We start from the raw sequence: 18,136 nt of genomic DNA, 5'->3' as shown, positions 1-18,136 counted from the left end.
GGTGCAGCTTCCATGAGGTTGTAATTCCCAAATAGGAGGGAACTCTTGGGTGATACAGTTGTTCTAAGGTACCCTACATGCCTTTAACTCCACCCACAAATTCTTGTAGCTCCCATAAATTCACTGGCTCTACATGCTGGACTCCGCCTCTTGTGAACACCCTATTTAGACATTTGGTCACATCTCAAGCTTGGTTTGATTGTTGGTAACCATTGGTGACCCTAGGAAAGTCCTCGGACTACTCTGACCCTCAGCAGGGATAGACAGAAGCCACCATTGTACCTAATATGGCCCAGAGGTACGGGAGCTTATTAAAGCCAGACCCTGGAAACTCTGAGATAAATGCACAATACTGCCCCAGGCTGCACACAGCTTCTTAGCCGAGCAGGAAAGATGCTCAGCAAAAGGGGACAGACATATGAGGGAACAGGCAGAAGAGCCCTACTTGGTTTCAGTGGACTGGCCTTCGAAGGAAGGCCTAGGACAAAGTATCTGAGAAGCAAAGCCCAGGCCTGATGAGAGCACTCCGATTACAGGGACAGGTGCACGAAATTCAGGCACAGGAAGGATGCCTAACAGCATCCAGGCATTGCTTGGTGGTGGTGACGGAGAAAGGAGGGGCTCCAAGGTGTGGGCAACTTGGGGGAGCTGGGAAGCTTCTCTAAGAGAAATGGTACCAAGCAGGGTAGTGACCTGATATGACTTCTGTCCTAAGCTCTTGGGGCTGCTGTGCCTCATGGAGCCAGGAGCCAGGAGGATGCTTGTCAGGGAGCTGATGCAGCCAAGCTCTGAACAGGTGCCAAGGGAAGCAGTCCAGGGCCGTCCCGCCTCCCCTGGCATCCCATATCCTCAACAAAGGACCATAGCTGAGCATCAGCAGAGCTGTTTGTGCAGACAAGGCAGGACCCACAGCAACAAAATTTAGGTTGCAGAAGAGGCCGCATAGATCTTTCCCCTGGAACTTCCCTACGGCTGCAGCCAGACGGGAGCCAGGCGTTCAGGGGGAAGGCAGTGGCTGTGGGAGGGGCAGCAGGCCTCAGAAGCAGATGGCCTGCCTGGCACACAGCCCCGCGAGGAGGGGCCACCCTGGAAACCATTTGGAACCTGAGATAAAGGAGCCAGAGGCTCAAAGCTTGTCAGAATGAGTGAGCCCTCACTGGGTGGCAAGGCTCTTCCTCCCAAGCACAGTGAACTTGCCCCTTCCTAAGGGTTCAGGTGGTCTAGTCTTGCTGAGTCTTGTGAAGCAGACATGAGCCCACCACCACACACCTCAGATGGCGCTGCTGGTAAAGGAGACGTAGATGTGCAGCCTACATGAGGTATAAAAACCTAGACTCAAGTTCAGGGCTCTCCACAGCATACTCCTAGGCCTCCAAAGACCTTGCTTTCTACACCTGTGACAAGGGAATCCCTGAGTTTTTGAGGTGGAAGGAGATAAGGGCCTTGTGCTGGCTACTTTTCTGTCAACTTGATACAAGCTACAGTCATCGGAGCGGAAAGAGCCTCAGCTAAGACACTGCCTCCATAGAAGCAGGATGTAGGCAAGCCCATAGGGCATTTTCTGAGTGATGCAGAAGGGCCCAGACCTTTGTAGGTAGCGTCACCTCAGGCTTGTGGTCCTAGGTTCACAAGAAAACAGGCCGAGCCAGTCACCATGAACAAGCCACTAAGCAGCACTTCTCCATGGCTCCTGCTCCAGCTCCTCTCTCCAGGTCCCCACCCACTCTGAGTCCCTGCCCTGGCTTCCCTCAGTGGACTGTGTGATTCAGGATGCACATCTGTCTTTATAAACCCTTTCCTCGCCAACTTGCTTTTGATCATGGTGTTTTTTTCACAGCAGTAGCAACCCTAATTAAGACAGGCCCAGAAAAGCGCCCAAAGACTCTGAGTACCCTCTGCCTTTGAAGCATCTCCTCTGCCTCCCCTACCCCTCGGTGACAAGAGAAACAACCTGTGACCATAAGACTTGTCACAGTCTTATCCTTCCTCACCAGCCACCTGCTCCAGGAGCCCGAGCAAGACCCCTGGGAAGTCAGGCAACAGGCAGCAACCACAGTCACCTGGGGACACCGAGCCCAGGCTGAGAGAACCAGGGCCCTCCTTCCTGTTCCCCACAGGACTTTGGACTGGGTGGGCCCTGCTTCACCTGCTCTGCCTGTCTGTGGAGCAAGGCCTGATGCCCTCCTAGCACTAGGTGGGGAGACTTGGCTCCATCCCGCCCACACGTGTGCTCCAGGACAAGGGGAAAAACAGTAGGATGGGAGAGACTCTCTGCTCATTTGTCAGGAGGGAGCCGGCAGGCAGAGGGACGCACAGACACCAGCGCCTGCCCCACCCCGCCAGGGCTTCCCCTGAGGAGGGTGATGTGTGCTCTTCCTTCCTGTGGGTTCCCTAGCACCCCATTCACTCAACTGCTCGCTTCATCATTCACCTCTTAAGCTGCAGCTTCCCAATCTAACAGCTATACAACACGTAAAAGATGCGTCTCTGGTCCTCAGGTGGGACTGTGAGAGTGAGCCGGACTCCTTCCGGACTCTGCCGAAATCCAAATTTAACTCCTGTTCCCTCCTTGGAGTTCCAGGAGGCTTGAGCGCCTCCATGCCTCTGGCAGGCCTTCCCAGTAGAAACAGGGCAGGGGATCAGGACAGGTCCGCACCTGCCAAGGGCCACACAATCTAGAGGAAATGGAAATAAACTTGGCCTCTGCTACCCGGATAAGTACCAGTGATCTCACTAAGGGGTGAGACCACGGGTTGAGGAGCCCGGCGTGATGACGGGAGAGAAGGGATAGGTCTGTAAGACAGCCATACTGACAGCTGCCACTTGTCTGGATGGGTACTGGTCTAAGAATATCATTGTGAGTTGATTCGTTGAGCCCTCAAAAAAGAAAAGGAAAGCCCACCACATGAGGTTTTAATCTCCATTCTGCAGATGGGGGGAATGAGGTTCAAAGAGTCTAACCAAAGAGCTTGCTTGAGCTCATATAGTCAATAGGCTTTGGACATAGTCTCTTCTGCAATCTAAATTTTGTTGCTGTGGGTCCTGCCTTGTCTGCACGAACAGCTCTGCTGATGCTCAGCTCTGGTCCTTTGTTGAGGATATGGGACGCCAGGGGAGGCGGGAGGCACTTGACCACTTCCCTTGGCACCTGTCCAGGCCTTGGCTGCAAGTCTGCCCTCCTGAACACCATATAAATGAATCACAAGAAGATGTCATGTCATGGTGGGTGACCAGGTCGGGCTACAAAGCTCACCCTACTCCAGTCTGACCACTTATTCCTCTGGCCTCCTGTCCCTGCTCTCCCCTTTCCCACCCTGTCCTCCAACCACTCAAGACATACATCTGTTTTTCCCTGCACCAACTCGATCTATGCCCTCCAACCTGGTGTGAGCTGACCTCTAACCCTATGAACATAAAAGTCCTCAGTAGCTTCCCACACTGGATGATCACTCCCTTCAGGGGCCTTAAAAACTCTGTCTTTATTTGGGTCATCCAGCATCAGTCAGGACCTGGTATAAGCAGATCCTTTGTTCCTTGAGGAGAAAGACCACACTCCACAGACTCATCTTGGTATCCCATACCCAGGAGCATGGCCTCTGAGCCATAAATGTGGGTGGATGAAGAGATGGATGGGTGGACAAATGGATGGATGACCAGGTATACAAAGAAGGACAGTGGAAAGAAGGAAGGAAGGAAGGAAGGAAGGAAGGAAGGAAGGAAGGAAGGAAGGAAGGAAGGAAGGACGAATGGGCAGAACTCTCAGAGCATCTGCTCAAGTCCTAGCGGTATCTCCTACTGCTATTTACTTAACTATGCAAAAAAGGACCCAGTTCCTTCAGCCCATCTTGCCCCAAATGCCTCCTGTCACCTACAGATGACCCTGTTTACCACACAGACAGACACTTCTATAGAGAAACTGAACAGGGAAAGCGTGCAGGTGGGAACCACCAGCACTGGGGCATTCAAGGCAAGTGTGAAGCTGTGTGGAGACGGGGGCTGGAACAAAGAAAGGCAGAGGCCTTGAGGGCTGGAAGGGAGGCCTGAGATTTTGCAAACACGACAGGAATTACATGAATCATCCGATTGAAACCCAACCTTCATTTCTTACTAAAAAGCAGAGGCGTTTTTCAAGAAGAAAACAAGATTGCAATGATAGCAGAACCACAGCCAGTTTTCTGAAAGCTTTCCGCCACTTAATACACTTTCAAAACAGAGCACTTGAGACCCGCAGCAGCCTGGCCTCGATGTTTCTGCCTCTAGTACTCCTATCCACCCAAGCTGTGCACTCTCAACTGCCACCCAACACTGAAACAGAAGACTGAGGAGGGTCCAAGGCAGGGAAGTCAGCAAAGGTCACTGAGGAAGACATTGTCACCCTGACAATGGCACTAGCAGGCAGCATCCTGCTAACCATGTACATTGCCCCCCTCTATCTACATTGGCATTGATAGCGACCTTGGGGTTCGCAGCCATAGCTGTGTGAGGCTCCATTCTCCTGCTGTGCCCTGTCTACTGGAGAGTGCAGATGAGGTCCCCATGTATCTCCAGCCGTCTCCCCAGTTCCCAACAGTCAGCAGAGGATAACCTAGCACAAAGTGTGGCTCCCCTCTGCTCCCTCAGATGTGCACACACTGGTCCCCATAAGTGTTACCAGAAGGAGAAGGCAAGGGGAGGTTGACATGTACCCTACCTTCTGGGCTGGGCTGGTCCCTATGAGCCTCCCTGGAATCACTGAAATTCTAGAAGAGTCTATCCATGGTGCTAGAGCGCTAAGAATGCCTGCCTCCTCTCTGCCCTCTTTCCCCTTCATACTGAAACTGGGAGCTCCTGGGCCTCTCCTGATTATTGCTACATGAAGCAAGCACAGTTCTGACACATGGGCTAGGTGCCTTCTGCTGGTCTGACGGATGACACCACTGTAGACTCCTTTAAGACCAGGGAACAGTACACTTAACTACTTGGGTCAACTTGAAACTCAAGAGACTAGCAGAGTCTCCTTCCTCACTTTTTAGAGAAATTCCTTATGCTACAATTGCTTTATTTACTTACTTATTTATTTATTTTTGTCAAGGGCAAAGAAGAGTGTGTCCCTCCCCTTTGCTGTACGAGGCTCTGGAAGCCACTCACTAAATCGCCATATATTCATCTAGTTTCCTCGCCACAGAAATCTACACCTGCGGGTCCAGTTTTAGGCACTTGTGTGGGCTGTAATGTGAGCCAGGTGGGACTCTGCAACATGCTAGCTCTGGCAGCTCTCATCTAAGAAGCAAGGCAACCAGTGTTCCAGGTGACCTCCACCTGACTGGATGCCCAGCTTCCCTCAGTGCAGGTTACCTAAGCCTTCATCTGCACCCTGTGGTGTCTGGAGGGGACACAAAGGTCAACCAGACCAGGCATGGTGGCACCAAGGGGGTGATTCAGAAACGCAGATGGCTTGGCTCTTAATAAACCACAATTATTATTAAAACATTAGAAATCCACGTGTGTCTGTGTTATAACAAATATAATTCCAGTTTTAAAATGATACCGTGTTAAATGCTTAAGTATATACCAGCTACAGGGTTTGGGCCTCCATGGGCTCAGTTCATTTCCCCATTAGGAATCCCATAGGCTTGAATAAGCTTTAAATAAGGTTTGTTCCCCTAAAGCTCCATAAAAGGCATGATTCCTCTGAGGCCACAGTGCCGAGGAGAAGTCAGTCCTGTGCTCCTGGATCCCCACAGCGATGAGCTGAAGCAAACCTCCTTCCATTACAAAATATCCAGGCTCCAGCATTCTGCAGCAGAATACTGAGACAGACTAGGAACCGCGGGGTCCTTGAGATGGCAGGTGTTCTTTCCCTGCTTCCTGACAGCGTGTTCCTGCTCCACGGAAGCCAAGCCTCCTGAGTTCTGCTGGAAGTTACTGGAAGTTTCTAAATGTCTTCAAATGAGATTATGTCATAAGCAAACACTGCCATCTTCGGCCCAATGCCCCTCTTTGAGGCTCTGATGTTGAGTAAGCCTCCCGGTGCTGTGACACATGCCTGAGGTAATCGACTTACGTCATTTTGGCTCGCCACAGCCCCACCGCTTTTAGCCAGCAACAACATGTCATGGGCAGGAGACAAATGGGCAAAGGCATTTCAAATTTACCTCGCGGCCATGAACAAAAGAGGGAAAGGGAGAGCTGGAGTCCCAGGATTCTTCAAGGGCATGCCCTTGGCCCAGAAGACCTCTGACCACCAACCCAGCAGCTCCCATAGAGGGGCTGAGAAGAGCGGAGGAAGCCTTCCCTTCTTCGGGGACATATATTCAAACCACAGCAGGTGCCTTTGGATTCCCAGTGAACTCTCACCTTTTGCTCACTCTTTGAGGTCAAGGCATTAGAACTGGAGGAGGCCATGGCAAAAGCCGCTGTCCAGATCTCAGCCCCAAATAAAACAGCAGTTTGGAGCAGCCCTTAATAGCTATTTCAAATTTAAGTCAGGAGGAGTAATTAATGTCTCCTATGAATTTATGAAGTAAAAAAAATGCCACAAAATCCCCAAATATGTAATATTTTTTTAAATGCACACACCCACTCACACTTAATTTATGCATGCTTGAAAAAGGAATGTGGGTCATTGCAGAAAAATAAAGACAGACATAAAGGAAAGAAAAGCTAAGCACTGTGAGCATCTAGATCGACTTCCTTCCAGCTTCTTCCTTGCTACATATATTTAAATTTGTTTTTATGATTCAATTATATAGTCATAAGTAGAAATCACCATGTAATTAATTGTAATTATGTTGTGTGCTTCATTTTTGCCTCCTGCTTTCAATTCCTTCACATTGTTCCATGAACATTTTCCTGTGGAAACAGCACCATTACTTATTTCCAGAGTTGCTGCCTCTGGGAACAAAGGAGAGAACATTGGAGAAAGCCCCTAGCACAGCATCAGGGACCTGGGAGGCCTAGAAAATGCTAGATTACTGAGATGTGATGCATGAGCCCCCAGAGCAGGCATCACTAACCACAGGCTCTTGAACTCAGAACAGACATCACTAAATCACTCAGAACAGACATCACTAATCGCTCAGAGCAGACATCACTAATCGCTCAGAGCAGACATATCACTAAATCACTCAGAGCAGATATCACTAATCACTTACAGCCTCTTTAACTTGGAGCAGACATCACTAGGCAACCACAGCTCCCTTTCCTACCAAACCCAGACAGCCTAGGAGCCCTTTGCAGTGCTGTGCCCTAAACAGCCACACTGGGTCCACCTTTGAAACGGCCACTTTTAAGCAGCTCCAAATTACAATCCCCCCTAGGACTAAGTTATCATTGCTTAGAGCATCCACTTCTAGCACACAACGAATCCAGTTGTATTTTGCTAGGACATTCACTAAAAAGCTGCAGTTTTCCCCAATTCCTAGGCCTTCGGAATGTAAGAATGCCATCACACTATATTCACACCAGCTGCGGGCTGCAGGTAACGAGCCCTTGGTGACTGTCACAATGTCTGGCATTGTCCATTCCTCTGAGCATGGACTTCAGGACAGCTTCCAGCGCACGGGTAATTACATTCCAAAGTGGGCCCACCCCGAAGTCATTCAACTAGAAAATTACAAGCCACTGCAAGGATGTGCTTCCATATGAACGAGCAAAGGCAGATTCAGCATTCAGCAGGCTGAGGTGCCCGGCAGCTCGATGCATTTTACCACATGACCTAGCATGCTGCCAGCGTCTCTCAATGAACATTTAACTCTCCCCCACCGTAGTCTGCCTGCCTAATCTAGCCTGCTGAGCTTGCAGGTTCTGAAAAGCTGATGCCCCCACCCCCAGCTCTCTAGAACTAGCCACAGGAGGCCTGCAGTCAGTCGGTATGCCTGCAAGCAGAGTAGCAGAGACCACACCAGACCATACAGTCCCCAGGCAAGGGACTCATTCCTGCCGCCATTGGCTGCAGGACCTATCAACACCATCTCCCCATCGACTCTGGTCTGATCCCTACTTCCTTGTGGAGCACCAGTTCCAGGGTGGCTCCCCACTAGGATCTTGGAACAATCACCCTGGTCCCTGATGAGCCCTCCTCACAGGTTCCTCCATTACGCACGGCTGCCCTGGGGAAGACCCAGGTACAGCCTCTAGCCTGACCTTCTGGAAGCAAAGGAAATCCCCACGGTGCCCAAGAGCATGTTGTCTCCCAAGTAGTATTTTATCTTGACTGCTCCAGAATTATTTTGCACAGCGTGCTTCCTGAGTTGGAAAGTTAGGGTAGGTCATGGAACAGCCTGCCTCCATCTTAGGCTGGAAAGCCATCTTATAGTAAAGACAATCTAGATTCATTCCTATTTATTATTAAACCTGTTTCTCAAGGACTGGGCTATGCCGTACCTATAACCTTAACAACAAATGGTTCTGTGCAGCCTATTCCAGGAAATGGCAACCATGTTCTTGTTTCAAAAAGTTGTTATAACCATCTTGCATCCCTATTTTTATTTCAAAGATTATTATAACCATTTGTTGTTATGGCTACCTTGTTATGACCAGCAAGGGTGTTATATTTTGCTCTTGTAACCCCACATATTTGTCTGGTAACACCCCCATATTTGGAATCTCCCCATCCCTGAGCTATTAAAACCTTGTCTTCCTCACATCTAGTGCTGACCTCTTGAACCCCATCTTAGGTGGAAGCAGCCTGTGTACACGAATAAACAAAGCTTGCTTTAATTAATTTGATCATGATGATTTGAGGCTATCATTGCATCTTTGGGATTATCGTGGGGGCAAGAACCTAGAGCAAAAAGATGGAGTTTGGGGCTGGAGAAATGGCTCAGTGGGTAAGAGCACTGTCTGCTTTTCCAGAGGTCCTGAGTTCAATTCCCAGCAACCACATGTTGGCTCACAACCATCTGTAATGAGATCTAGCACCCTCCTCTGGCGTGTGGGCATACATGGAGGCAGAATGTTGTATACATAATAAATAAATAAATCTAAAAAAAAAAAAGATGGAGTTTTCCGGACTGCAGAGCCAGCTCAGTGGTTAAGAGCACCTGCTGCTCTTGCAGGGGGCTTGGGTTCCCAGCACCCACATGGTGGCTCACAGTCATCTGTAACTCCAGCTCTAGAGGATCTAATACCCTTTTTTAGCCTCTGCAGGCACTGTACATGTGGTACACACATGCATGCAGGCAAACACTCATACACATTAAATAAAACATTCTTTAAAAGATGGATATTTAGCACAATTCTTTTCTTCAAGCTGTATTTCCTTATTTACATACCTAAAACTTTACAAATACCCTAACACATTTCAGAGTAGGAAAAATAACATTAGGGTATCAAAATTCTTTTTTTCCCCCCTCTGATAGCAAAGAAGATGAACCGAGGGTCTTATGTATGCCGGCACATGCTCTACCACTGAGCTACATTTCCAGTTCTGTTTACTTTCTGAGACTAAGTTGTCCAGGATGGCCTTGAACTCATTCCATAGTCCAACCAGATCTTGACTTCATGATCTTCCTGCCTCAGCCTCCCAGGTAACTGGGCTTACAGGATTGTACCACCAGGCCCAATTCAAATTCCATATATAGCCTAAGAGAATCAATGTGTTCACAACCCTTATCTCCAAATCCACACAGGCCAATGTTACATAGACTGGCAGGCCTGTGTGATTTCTCAATGTGAACCAGCCATAAATAGCAAAAGGTACAAACAGTCCTGCTATCCTGCTTGAATGGCCATGACGCAGTGAATACCACCCTCCACGTCAGCTGAGGGAACAACAGAGGCTCATGCCTCTTGGTCTCCACCTGGAGCAGCCAGGGTCCGTCTTCTGTGATGATTAATCATTTTTCCGCTTTTCTTCAAAGTGTCCCCTACATATATAGGTAGATAATAACATGTTTAGGGCCACATGCATTTAAAATTTCCACACCCAGGGACTTATCACAAGGGACGTTACAGCCAGCTTCCTTTTAACGTGCTTTGGGTCATGTATTCACTCTGTAGGAATCTTCTACGATTTCTCTCTCCATCCTCCCTTCTCAGAATGCATGGACCATGCCCAGCTGGGTGAAACACAGGTCCCATGGTTTTAGACGGTTTTGTGCCTCCTGGTGATGGCGACAAGGTTGGGACATGCTTAACATGGAGGAATCAAAATGAACGTGCTTGCTTGTATTAAAAATTAGGGCAGAAACCTAGGAAGTTTCTTAACACCGTGCCTGATAATGCCCACCCCAAAAGACTCTGCCGGAGCCACAAGCTTGTACAGTGGACTGAGCAGCCTCATGCAGAAAGGATTTCTTCAAGGGTTTCTGCCTAGCCACTGTTTGTTCAACCTGGGGCTGGTGCCACATGGGTATTGTCATTGTGACCAAGGATTACTCCTTTAAAATATCTAAAGCAACCCTCATTCTTATCTTTAAAAATGTCCCCTGTCCCTCCCTCCTGGAAGACACACATGGTTCCACTGCAGTGTTCTGTTCTTCCCAAATAAATGCCAGTATCCTCCCATTGCTTTCAGACAGGTGCGGTCTAGCGGAATGGTCTGTGTTACCGGATCCGGACAAACTGCTTTCTAAGGAGCACCGATTTGCTCTGCTGCGTGCTGGGGTGAGGACGCCTCGACTCACAGCATCAATGCCCAGTGACACCAGACCGACACCAGACCTTCTGCTCTGATAGCTGCCCCTCATAAGGACAGTGCCACAGAGAGGTTGGGATGCAGGAGTCTTCTGGGTCATGCTATCTAGCATTGCATTATGCTGTGTATCCCTGGCCTTGGCCTCAGGTGCCCTCTTTCCTATGCCCGGTGAGCATCCACTCAAAAGAGCAATACCCAGGGCTCTGGGCAACAACACCCCCTTCCATCTCACCCAGATTTACCCAGACTCTCGTCTCTGGGTCCCCATGCTCCTGGGCTTGTTAGTACCCGTTGTCCCCCGCCCCCTACCCTGCCCGTTCCATGTTCTTCTTCCTCAATCCTCACTTCCCCGTATAGGACAATACTAGTCCTAGAGCAGCTGCTCGGAGTGCTCGTTGACTGATTTCATCAGGTTCGGAGAAACCTCTTTCCCAGCGGAGTTCAAGTGAAGAAAGTGTAGATTTAGATAGAATGTCAGGCCTGGACATGTTCCCAGGTCTGCATCAGCGTGATACCCACAATGAACTCTTGGGCTGCCCTGCTATGGACAGTGTGTCTCTTTGAATCCTGTCTTGGGCTGCCCTGGAATGGATGGTGTGCATCTTTGGATCCCGTTTTGGGCTTTTAGCTCTCTGTTTCAACTTGAACCCCAAGTCCCGAGCTCTTGAGATCCCAGTCTGGACACTCGAAGCTCAGGGCTTCCTCCCCACAAAGCTCTTCCCCGAGTCCACACAGCTCGTGCATCCCTTCTGACCAGAGCACACAGCAGCCTCCTAACTCTGACCCTTTCCTGCTTCTTCCCCTCAAACCCGGACTCCCACTGCTCCAGCTCTCTACTCAGCAGACAGCCCGGCACGGCTGGCACTTGGCTATGCTCTGGCTTTGCCGCTTGCCCTTCCACCCTCACCTACACTGAAGCGCCCATCTTAGAAGGTCCCGCCACTTGCCATCCTGGGTTCCTCGGCCATTGAGACCCTGAGAGGAGGATGGAGGAGGCTTGTGGTCCACAACAAGCAAAGACAGAGAGCAATGTGTCCTTGCTGGAGGGCACCAGAGGGGACAGAGCAGGCCGGAGGCAAGATGTGGAGGACCAGAAATTCCCATGGTGGACTAAGCACCTCAGGGCCAGGGGGAGCCTCCTGCCAGCTGCCCCCAAGTCTACAGACTCATTCGGCAAGTTCTTGGGACATCATAGACTGTACAGTGCAATTGCCAGGCACCACAAGCTCTGCAAAAGCCAGAGGGGAAAGAAAACCAAGGGAGCATCATCATCTTAAATAAACACATCATCCCAGAAGATATGCCCGATCCTGTGGGCACACACTGTGCGGTGCCTGACTAAGGTGACTTAGGAAGAAAAGGGTTTATTTACTACACAGCTTTAGAGTCTGAAAAATCAAATGGCACAGCGCCAGCCCTGGCTGCATCACCTCATGGTGGACAATAAGGCACAGGAGTTGGAATCAGAACCTGGAGCTGCCTGGCCTTGACTTGGTGCTTTGACTGCTTTGCCACAGGACCTGAGAGATTTGCCTGGTTCTTGCCCACACCCATGGCTCCCTGCCCCTGGCCTGACTCCCTCAGGGTGAGTAGAGTCTGAGGGATGTAAATGTGTGGTCTGTGTCCACAGGTCTAGGCCTCGAGCCCTTCCCACAGTGAGGCAAATCAGTGAGGGTGGAGGAATGATCAAATCCATAGTGAGCTCCGCCTTGTCTCATGGCTGCTGTCCCGCCTAACCGCCATATCACACAGCCTGCCCACCCCAGAGGGACTGCAAAGGAATGCCTTTGGTGTTTACTAAGTGAATCAATGTGCTGCCAATGGGATGTGAGCCGAGGAAAAGCAAAGTCTCCACAACCCTTGCTTGCACGCTGCCTCAGACCTGTTCATTACTTTTGCCAGTTAAGAGCAGCTTTGGTCACTGGGTCATATCCTAAGGAATGACCAACACAGTGGAGGGAGACTGGGACAGTGCTATCTTATCAGCTTTAAGAGTTCACCTCCAGACCCATCAGCTCCGCCAGAAGAAGCTGCTCTCTAACCAAGCTTCCGGAGCCAAGCAAGTCAGATCTGCCAGTGAACCTCCGGCCTTGAAAGTTGACTAGAGTGTCTGATAACCCTATCCAGCTCCTCGATGGCCAGTAACAACACCGCTAGCATAGCACAAGCCAGGAAACTGGTGGAGCAGCTGAAGATGGAAGCCAACATCGACAGGATAAAGGTGTCCAAGGCGGCTGCAGACTTGATGGCCTACTGTGAGGCACACGCCAAGGAAGACCCACTGCTGACCCCAGTCCTGGCCTCAGAAAACCCCTTTCGGGAGAAGAAGTTCTTCTGCGCTATCCTTTAAGTCTCTGAGAGGAAGATGAAGACCGCCGGGCTCCAGGGACATTGATGTAGAGTTTCTAGCAAAGTGGGCGCCTTTCTGGTCTGCAGCATTTAAAGAGAGGAAGGAGAACCATCCTGGACACTCCAGGCTGTGCATGTCTAAAGAATTGTCCCCTTGTGAGAATGGAAGCCAATTCCACACCCAGCTTTAGAGATCTGACCCTGCAGACCTGTCTGGAGGAGGGCAATGTATAAAAAACAAAATCGGTGTCACTTCTTTCCTGCTATCCCTTTAAGATCTTACATTTCTGCTTCATATTTAAAAAAAAAATTAAAGCCAGTGTCTTGAGCTGAGATATGACTGACCTTCTGGGAATGAGAATTGTCTTTAGATGCCCTCTGATAAACTGCTGTCTCATGTAGCCACAGTTCTACTTAATGGCATCCATGTTTAGTCCTTCGTGCCTTGTTCTTTTCCTTCCCTTTCTCTTTCTCTACCCCTCCCGATTGGAATATTGTGGAGATAAGTCTAGGTTTATGTGTTAAAGTGAACTCTAAGGATAAGTGAATAGCTGTGATGTTTAGAAAGATGTTCCCCATAGTCTGTCTCCACGAGAATAATAATAATAAAAAGAATGCACACACACACACACACACACAATGCCGGCTGTCTGTGTTCTCTTACCACTGTTCCTAATATTTGTATATAATAGTTTTGATTCTGCAAGTAAATGTAAATCATGTGTTGTGAAAAAAAAAAAAGAGTTCACCTCCATCTCACTGGAGCTGCTACGTCCTAAATGTCTTTTTGCTACAATGCCAACTTGCTAGTCCTTAACAAAAGCAAAGCTCGCTAGTGAGATTCCTCAGGTGTGGAGGGGCTAGTGTACCCGGGATCACCTACTTCCCCACTCCTTGCCACACATATGGCATGAGGGGTGACAGCATACACTGCATTGGGAACTACAAGACAGGAGACACACAGTGAAGCTGGCAACCACTGTGTCCCTGTTGATGAAGCCCTGGCCCCATCTGCTAGTCTTCCTGAGCCAGAGGAAGCAGCTCTCATGCTGATCACATGTGGTAACATGTCTTCCTGTGCAACTGCCCTGACCACCTCTTTATCTGTTCCAGTGCAAACCACTGTCAAGTGTGGGGGTGGAGGTTACCCACACTGGATCTGGGAACCAGTGATAGCATGGCTTCACCCAGAGGGCCTGAGATCTGCAGCTAATAAGAAAGCCCCAAGGAACTGGAGCTCGTAAGACCCTGGTTGGCCTCAGTTGATGAAGAGGAGAGGAGAGCATAGGAGAACATGGGCAAGGGAAGAGAAGGACAGGGGAGGGACCCTGGTACTATGCTTGGAGTCAGATTTATCTCCTTGATCTGGTGTGTAAACATTCCACCCTGCAGTAAGCTCCTTAAGAAAGAAGGTAAACAACTTAAAACAGCTTCAGGAAGTCCCTGAAACTGACAAGATTCACTAGGCTCCTCCCTGTCAGAGTAGGCACTAACAGCTAAGAGTGCCTCTCAGATGGACAGAAGCTGAGCTGCACTGAAGACTCTCAGGAGAGAAAAGCTGCAAAGACTCCTGAGACCAGACCAGCTGCCCGGAAGAAGCAGAAACCAGCCAAGTCGCCTGGGTGAGGTTCAGGCCTAATGAGGCACCAGGACACTCTGCAGGCTATGCAGCACGCTCCAGGTTCCCAGCTCTGTGAGCTGCCACCCATGCTTTTGGTGATGCAGCTGTCTTTGTTTCTGCTGCGGCTGTAACCCCTCACCCATATCCCTGTAAGCAACCCCAAGAGAACTCACTGATTCATCAAAGTGGACTTTTGTGGCATGTGTACTTTGGTCTGTCATGGGATCCCTATCTGGGGTGAGTAGATGTGTGTGCTGTGTTCCCCCACGAAAAGTTCTGGGAGTTTCATCTCCACGGTGACAGACTGACTGGAAGGGTGGACACAGCTCGATGCTGGTGATCAGTTTGAGGCAGGAGACCATTAGGTTAGCTAGGGCCAATGAGGTGGGATTACCAAAGCTTAGAAACCCTATAAGGAGAGACCAGAGACACGGGTGCTCCCTGGCTCTGACCCAAAGCCAGCAGCAGATGTAGCCCTTGACCCTTGGACTGGAGCCATGAGCCAAGACAAGCCTCTGTTTAATAAGGTCTGTGGCATGCAATACTGCAGGATGAGCTATAGCCATAGACTCCTGCAGCTAATTAAAAAAGGTGGTATTACAAAGTTTGAATGTGTGTATGAGATATGTACTACACAGGCAAGGTTTTCTGAAGCAACTGTTTCTTCTTAAAAAGACAAAAATGCAAACATATATAACATGTCTTAAGTACAATATGTATTATAATATGGCAAATACATTTTTCAATTATGTATAAATGTGTGTGTATATATATATATATTCCTCCCAGTGGAAATGAAGCCTCAGGCAAGTGACCAGAAGGCTACTCTGGCTACAACTGCGACCTGACACAATGAACAGACATACATGTCACCCGCCCAAACTGGACAGCTCTCAGTCCTTTGTTTCTTTGCTAATAAAAACTGGCTGAAGGGCTAGGGATGTGGCTCCTTGGTGGTGCCTTTGCCGAGCATGCTCGAGGCCCTGACTTCCTGTAACTGGAAGAGGGGGAAATGAGCCACTGAGGACTTTGATCAGGAACAGGTTTAGGCTCCGAGAACACGCTTGAGTTGGATAAAGATCTCCCTGTGTGGGACCCTGCAGCAGGGGAGAGGAGAGCTGACAAGCTGAGTGCATCAGGACACAGGGACATTGTGTCTGTCCCTCAGGAGTAGTGGGGACACCGGAGTTTAAAGAAGTGACACAGAAGTGATTTCTGCGGCAGTGAAGGGCTGTCTGGTTCAAGGGGGCTAGTTTTGATTTACATACTAGTTTTGATTTTCTTTCCCTCCCTTCGGGGTCCACCTAGTCACTGCAGTAAACCGCACTAGGCAGTGAGCAGCCCGAGAGTGCTGGGGCCCCAGTGCTATAATATGCAGAGGAGCTGACATCCGGGTTCCCTCATTAAGCCTAATTGTCCTCTCCACATTTCTTTCCTCCTGTAGTCTCTGAGAGGTGCAGAAAACACGTCAGTTCCCGTGAAGGGAGATGGGTAATTGCCTTCCATAAGCCAGCTTAGAAACTTGTCTGGAAATTATTACTCTTTCACTATCAGGCGTCTCCTGCCTCAAACCCATTAGGTGTGTTTTGGGGATGCAACCTCCTGAAGTGGTCTGTCTTTTTAGAAGGTGGCTCTGCACTGATTTGGGCTAGGAGACCAGACCCCTCATTAGCATGTGGAATCTCTTCAGAGGGCTCACCAGGGCTCTGGCTGGCTCCAGTAAGGATCCGATGCCAAAGGGCTCCTCGGAGCCGCATCCAGATCAATACTGGGAACTGGCCTTCTGGGAAATCACTAATGGTCTGTGGGAAATCACGTGGTGCATTAATGAAGAGCTTCACAGCTGTCCTAGGATCCCGAAAAAGGATAGCCAGAGGCCAGGTGTTGGGACCGAGCAGCTCCTTCCCAAGCCGAGGGCTTTTCTTGCTGCATGGCAGGAGGATGGGGGCCATCCTCGCCCTTGCATCTGCCCATCTCCAGGCTAGGAATGAGGGGTGCCCTGGCCCACCTGTACCTCATTTTCCCCAGACACCAGCCAACCTCACAGCAAACCACAGCTGACGTGTGATGCATCTGAGATACTCGTACTACACAGGATATGTGTATGAGACATGGACTACACAGGATATGCGTATGGGACATGTACTACACAGGATATGTGTATGAGACATGGACTACACAGGATATGTGTATGAGACATGGACTACACAGGATATGTGTATGAGACATGTACTACACAGGATATGTGTATGAGACATGTACTACACAGGATATGCGTATGGGACATGTACTACACAGGATATGTGTATGAGACATGGACTACACAGGATATGTGTATGAGACATGTACTACACAGGATATGTGTATGAGACATGTACTACACAGGATATGCGTATGAGACATGTACTACACAGGATATGTGTATGAGACATGGACTACACAGGATATGTGTATGAGACATGTACTACACAGGATATGCGTATGGGACATGTACTACACAGGAAAGGGGCGACACACACACATGGGGTAGCTTTTGAACAGAGAGAGCTGTGTGAGGCAGGGCAAAAAGGAGAACTGGAGGCTCAATCACTTGGAGGGCCCCCGCCTCTGTTTTGTCTAGTCCATGTGATGAACCATCACCACAGCAACACCGTCTCTCAGCCTCTAAGATGCCCACTGTCGGTTGTATTTTGGTCTGGCACTGCAATACGGCAGGAGAATGCTGTTTATGGCCAGGTTCATCCAACGTCTAGGCTCTTAGTGAGAGGGGACGACGGCAGGTGCATGCCAGTGTGGTGTTTGCAGAGGACATGAGATCCTGTGATCACTTCAGAGTTACAGGTGGTTGTGCACTGCCCGGGGTGGGTGCTGGGAACCGAACTCTGGTCTTCAGCAAGTGCTCCCACCACTAAGCCATCTCTCCAGCCCCATTATTTCCTTCAAAGACAGATTTAGGGTGTGTGTGGGGGGAGAGACAGAGAATATAAAAAGCAAGCAGACATGAATAGCACTGACTCAAACCAGCGGCTGCAAAAGTCACACACAGGCAGGTGAGTACTGAGGTCAGGGCAAAGTTCACATGGAGCCTTGTGACAAAGTGACAGACCAAAAATGGCTAGATGTGAGTCCAGCCTACTAAGTGGCCTCAGTGACCTAGGGGGATGAGGAGCCAGAACACCTCATTGTCAATGAACTTCAAGGCCTGCAAAGTCTCAGGGCCTAGCTCAGCTCTGGCCGGCGGGTTTCTATCCAGAGGCAGCTCAAATGTCACTTCTGCCCAAAGCCGACCTGGCTGCCACCGTTGTTGGCTGACCCTCTCTCCCTATGTTTGCTATTCCATTCTCACAGCTGCTCTCTCATTTGCCAATCGCCACCTCCCTGGGGACAACTCCCTTCCCCTGTCACTGTCACCTGTGTGTATACAGGAGGAAGTCAGGTTTCCCCGCTGCACCACTCCCCCGAGGAGGGGTTGAACTGGCTCATTTTAGGAGAGTGTGGGACCTTAGCAACCATTACCCAAGCCAGTAAGTCTACCCATTTATCAAGGA

At 49.7% G+C, this 18,136-nt stretch overlaps 2 protein-coding genes across 4 annotated transcripts in view; one reads left to right on the top strand and one right to left on the bottom strand.

Annotated features, from left to right (window-relative positions):
- The window catches only part of Mgll (monoglyceride lipase), a 101,978-nt gene that overhangs the window by 67,813 nt on the left and 16,029 nt on the right, over positions 1–18,136 (bottom strand). The gene's annotated exons all lie outside the window — the stretch shown is intronic.
- On the top strand, positions 12,470–13,999 carry LOC126515642 (guanine nucleotide-binding protein G(I)/G(S)/G(O) subunit gamma-2-like). Its single transcript, XM_050165469.1, has one exon. It carries the CDS (start codon positions 12,753–12,755, stop codon positions 12,966–12,968), a length of 216 nt encoding a protein of 71 aa, XP_050021426.1. The 5' UTR covers positions 12,470–12,752; the 3' UTR covers positions 12,969–13,999.

Source organism: Alexandromys fortis, unplaced genomic scaffold (assembly GCF_014885135.2).
Source record: "Alexandromys fortis isolate MF-2015 unplaced genomic scaffold, M_Fortis_MF-2015_v1.1 scaffold_158, whole genome shotgun sequence".
Taxonomy (NCBI): Eukaryota; Metazoa; Chordata; class Mammalia; order Rodentia; family Cricetidae; genus Alexandromys; species Alexandromys fortis.
Note: the sequence above shows the minus strand (reverse complement) of the source record. Positions and strands in the feature narration are given on the sequence as shown.

Bases quoted from the DNA above. Each gene is read 5' to 3' on its own strand.
- LOC126515642 (XM_050165469.1), top strand. From the start codon at position 12,753: ATGGCCAGTAACAACACCGCTAGCATAGCACAAGCCAGGAAACTGGTG.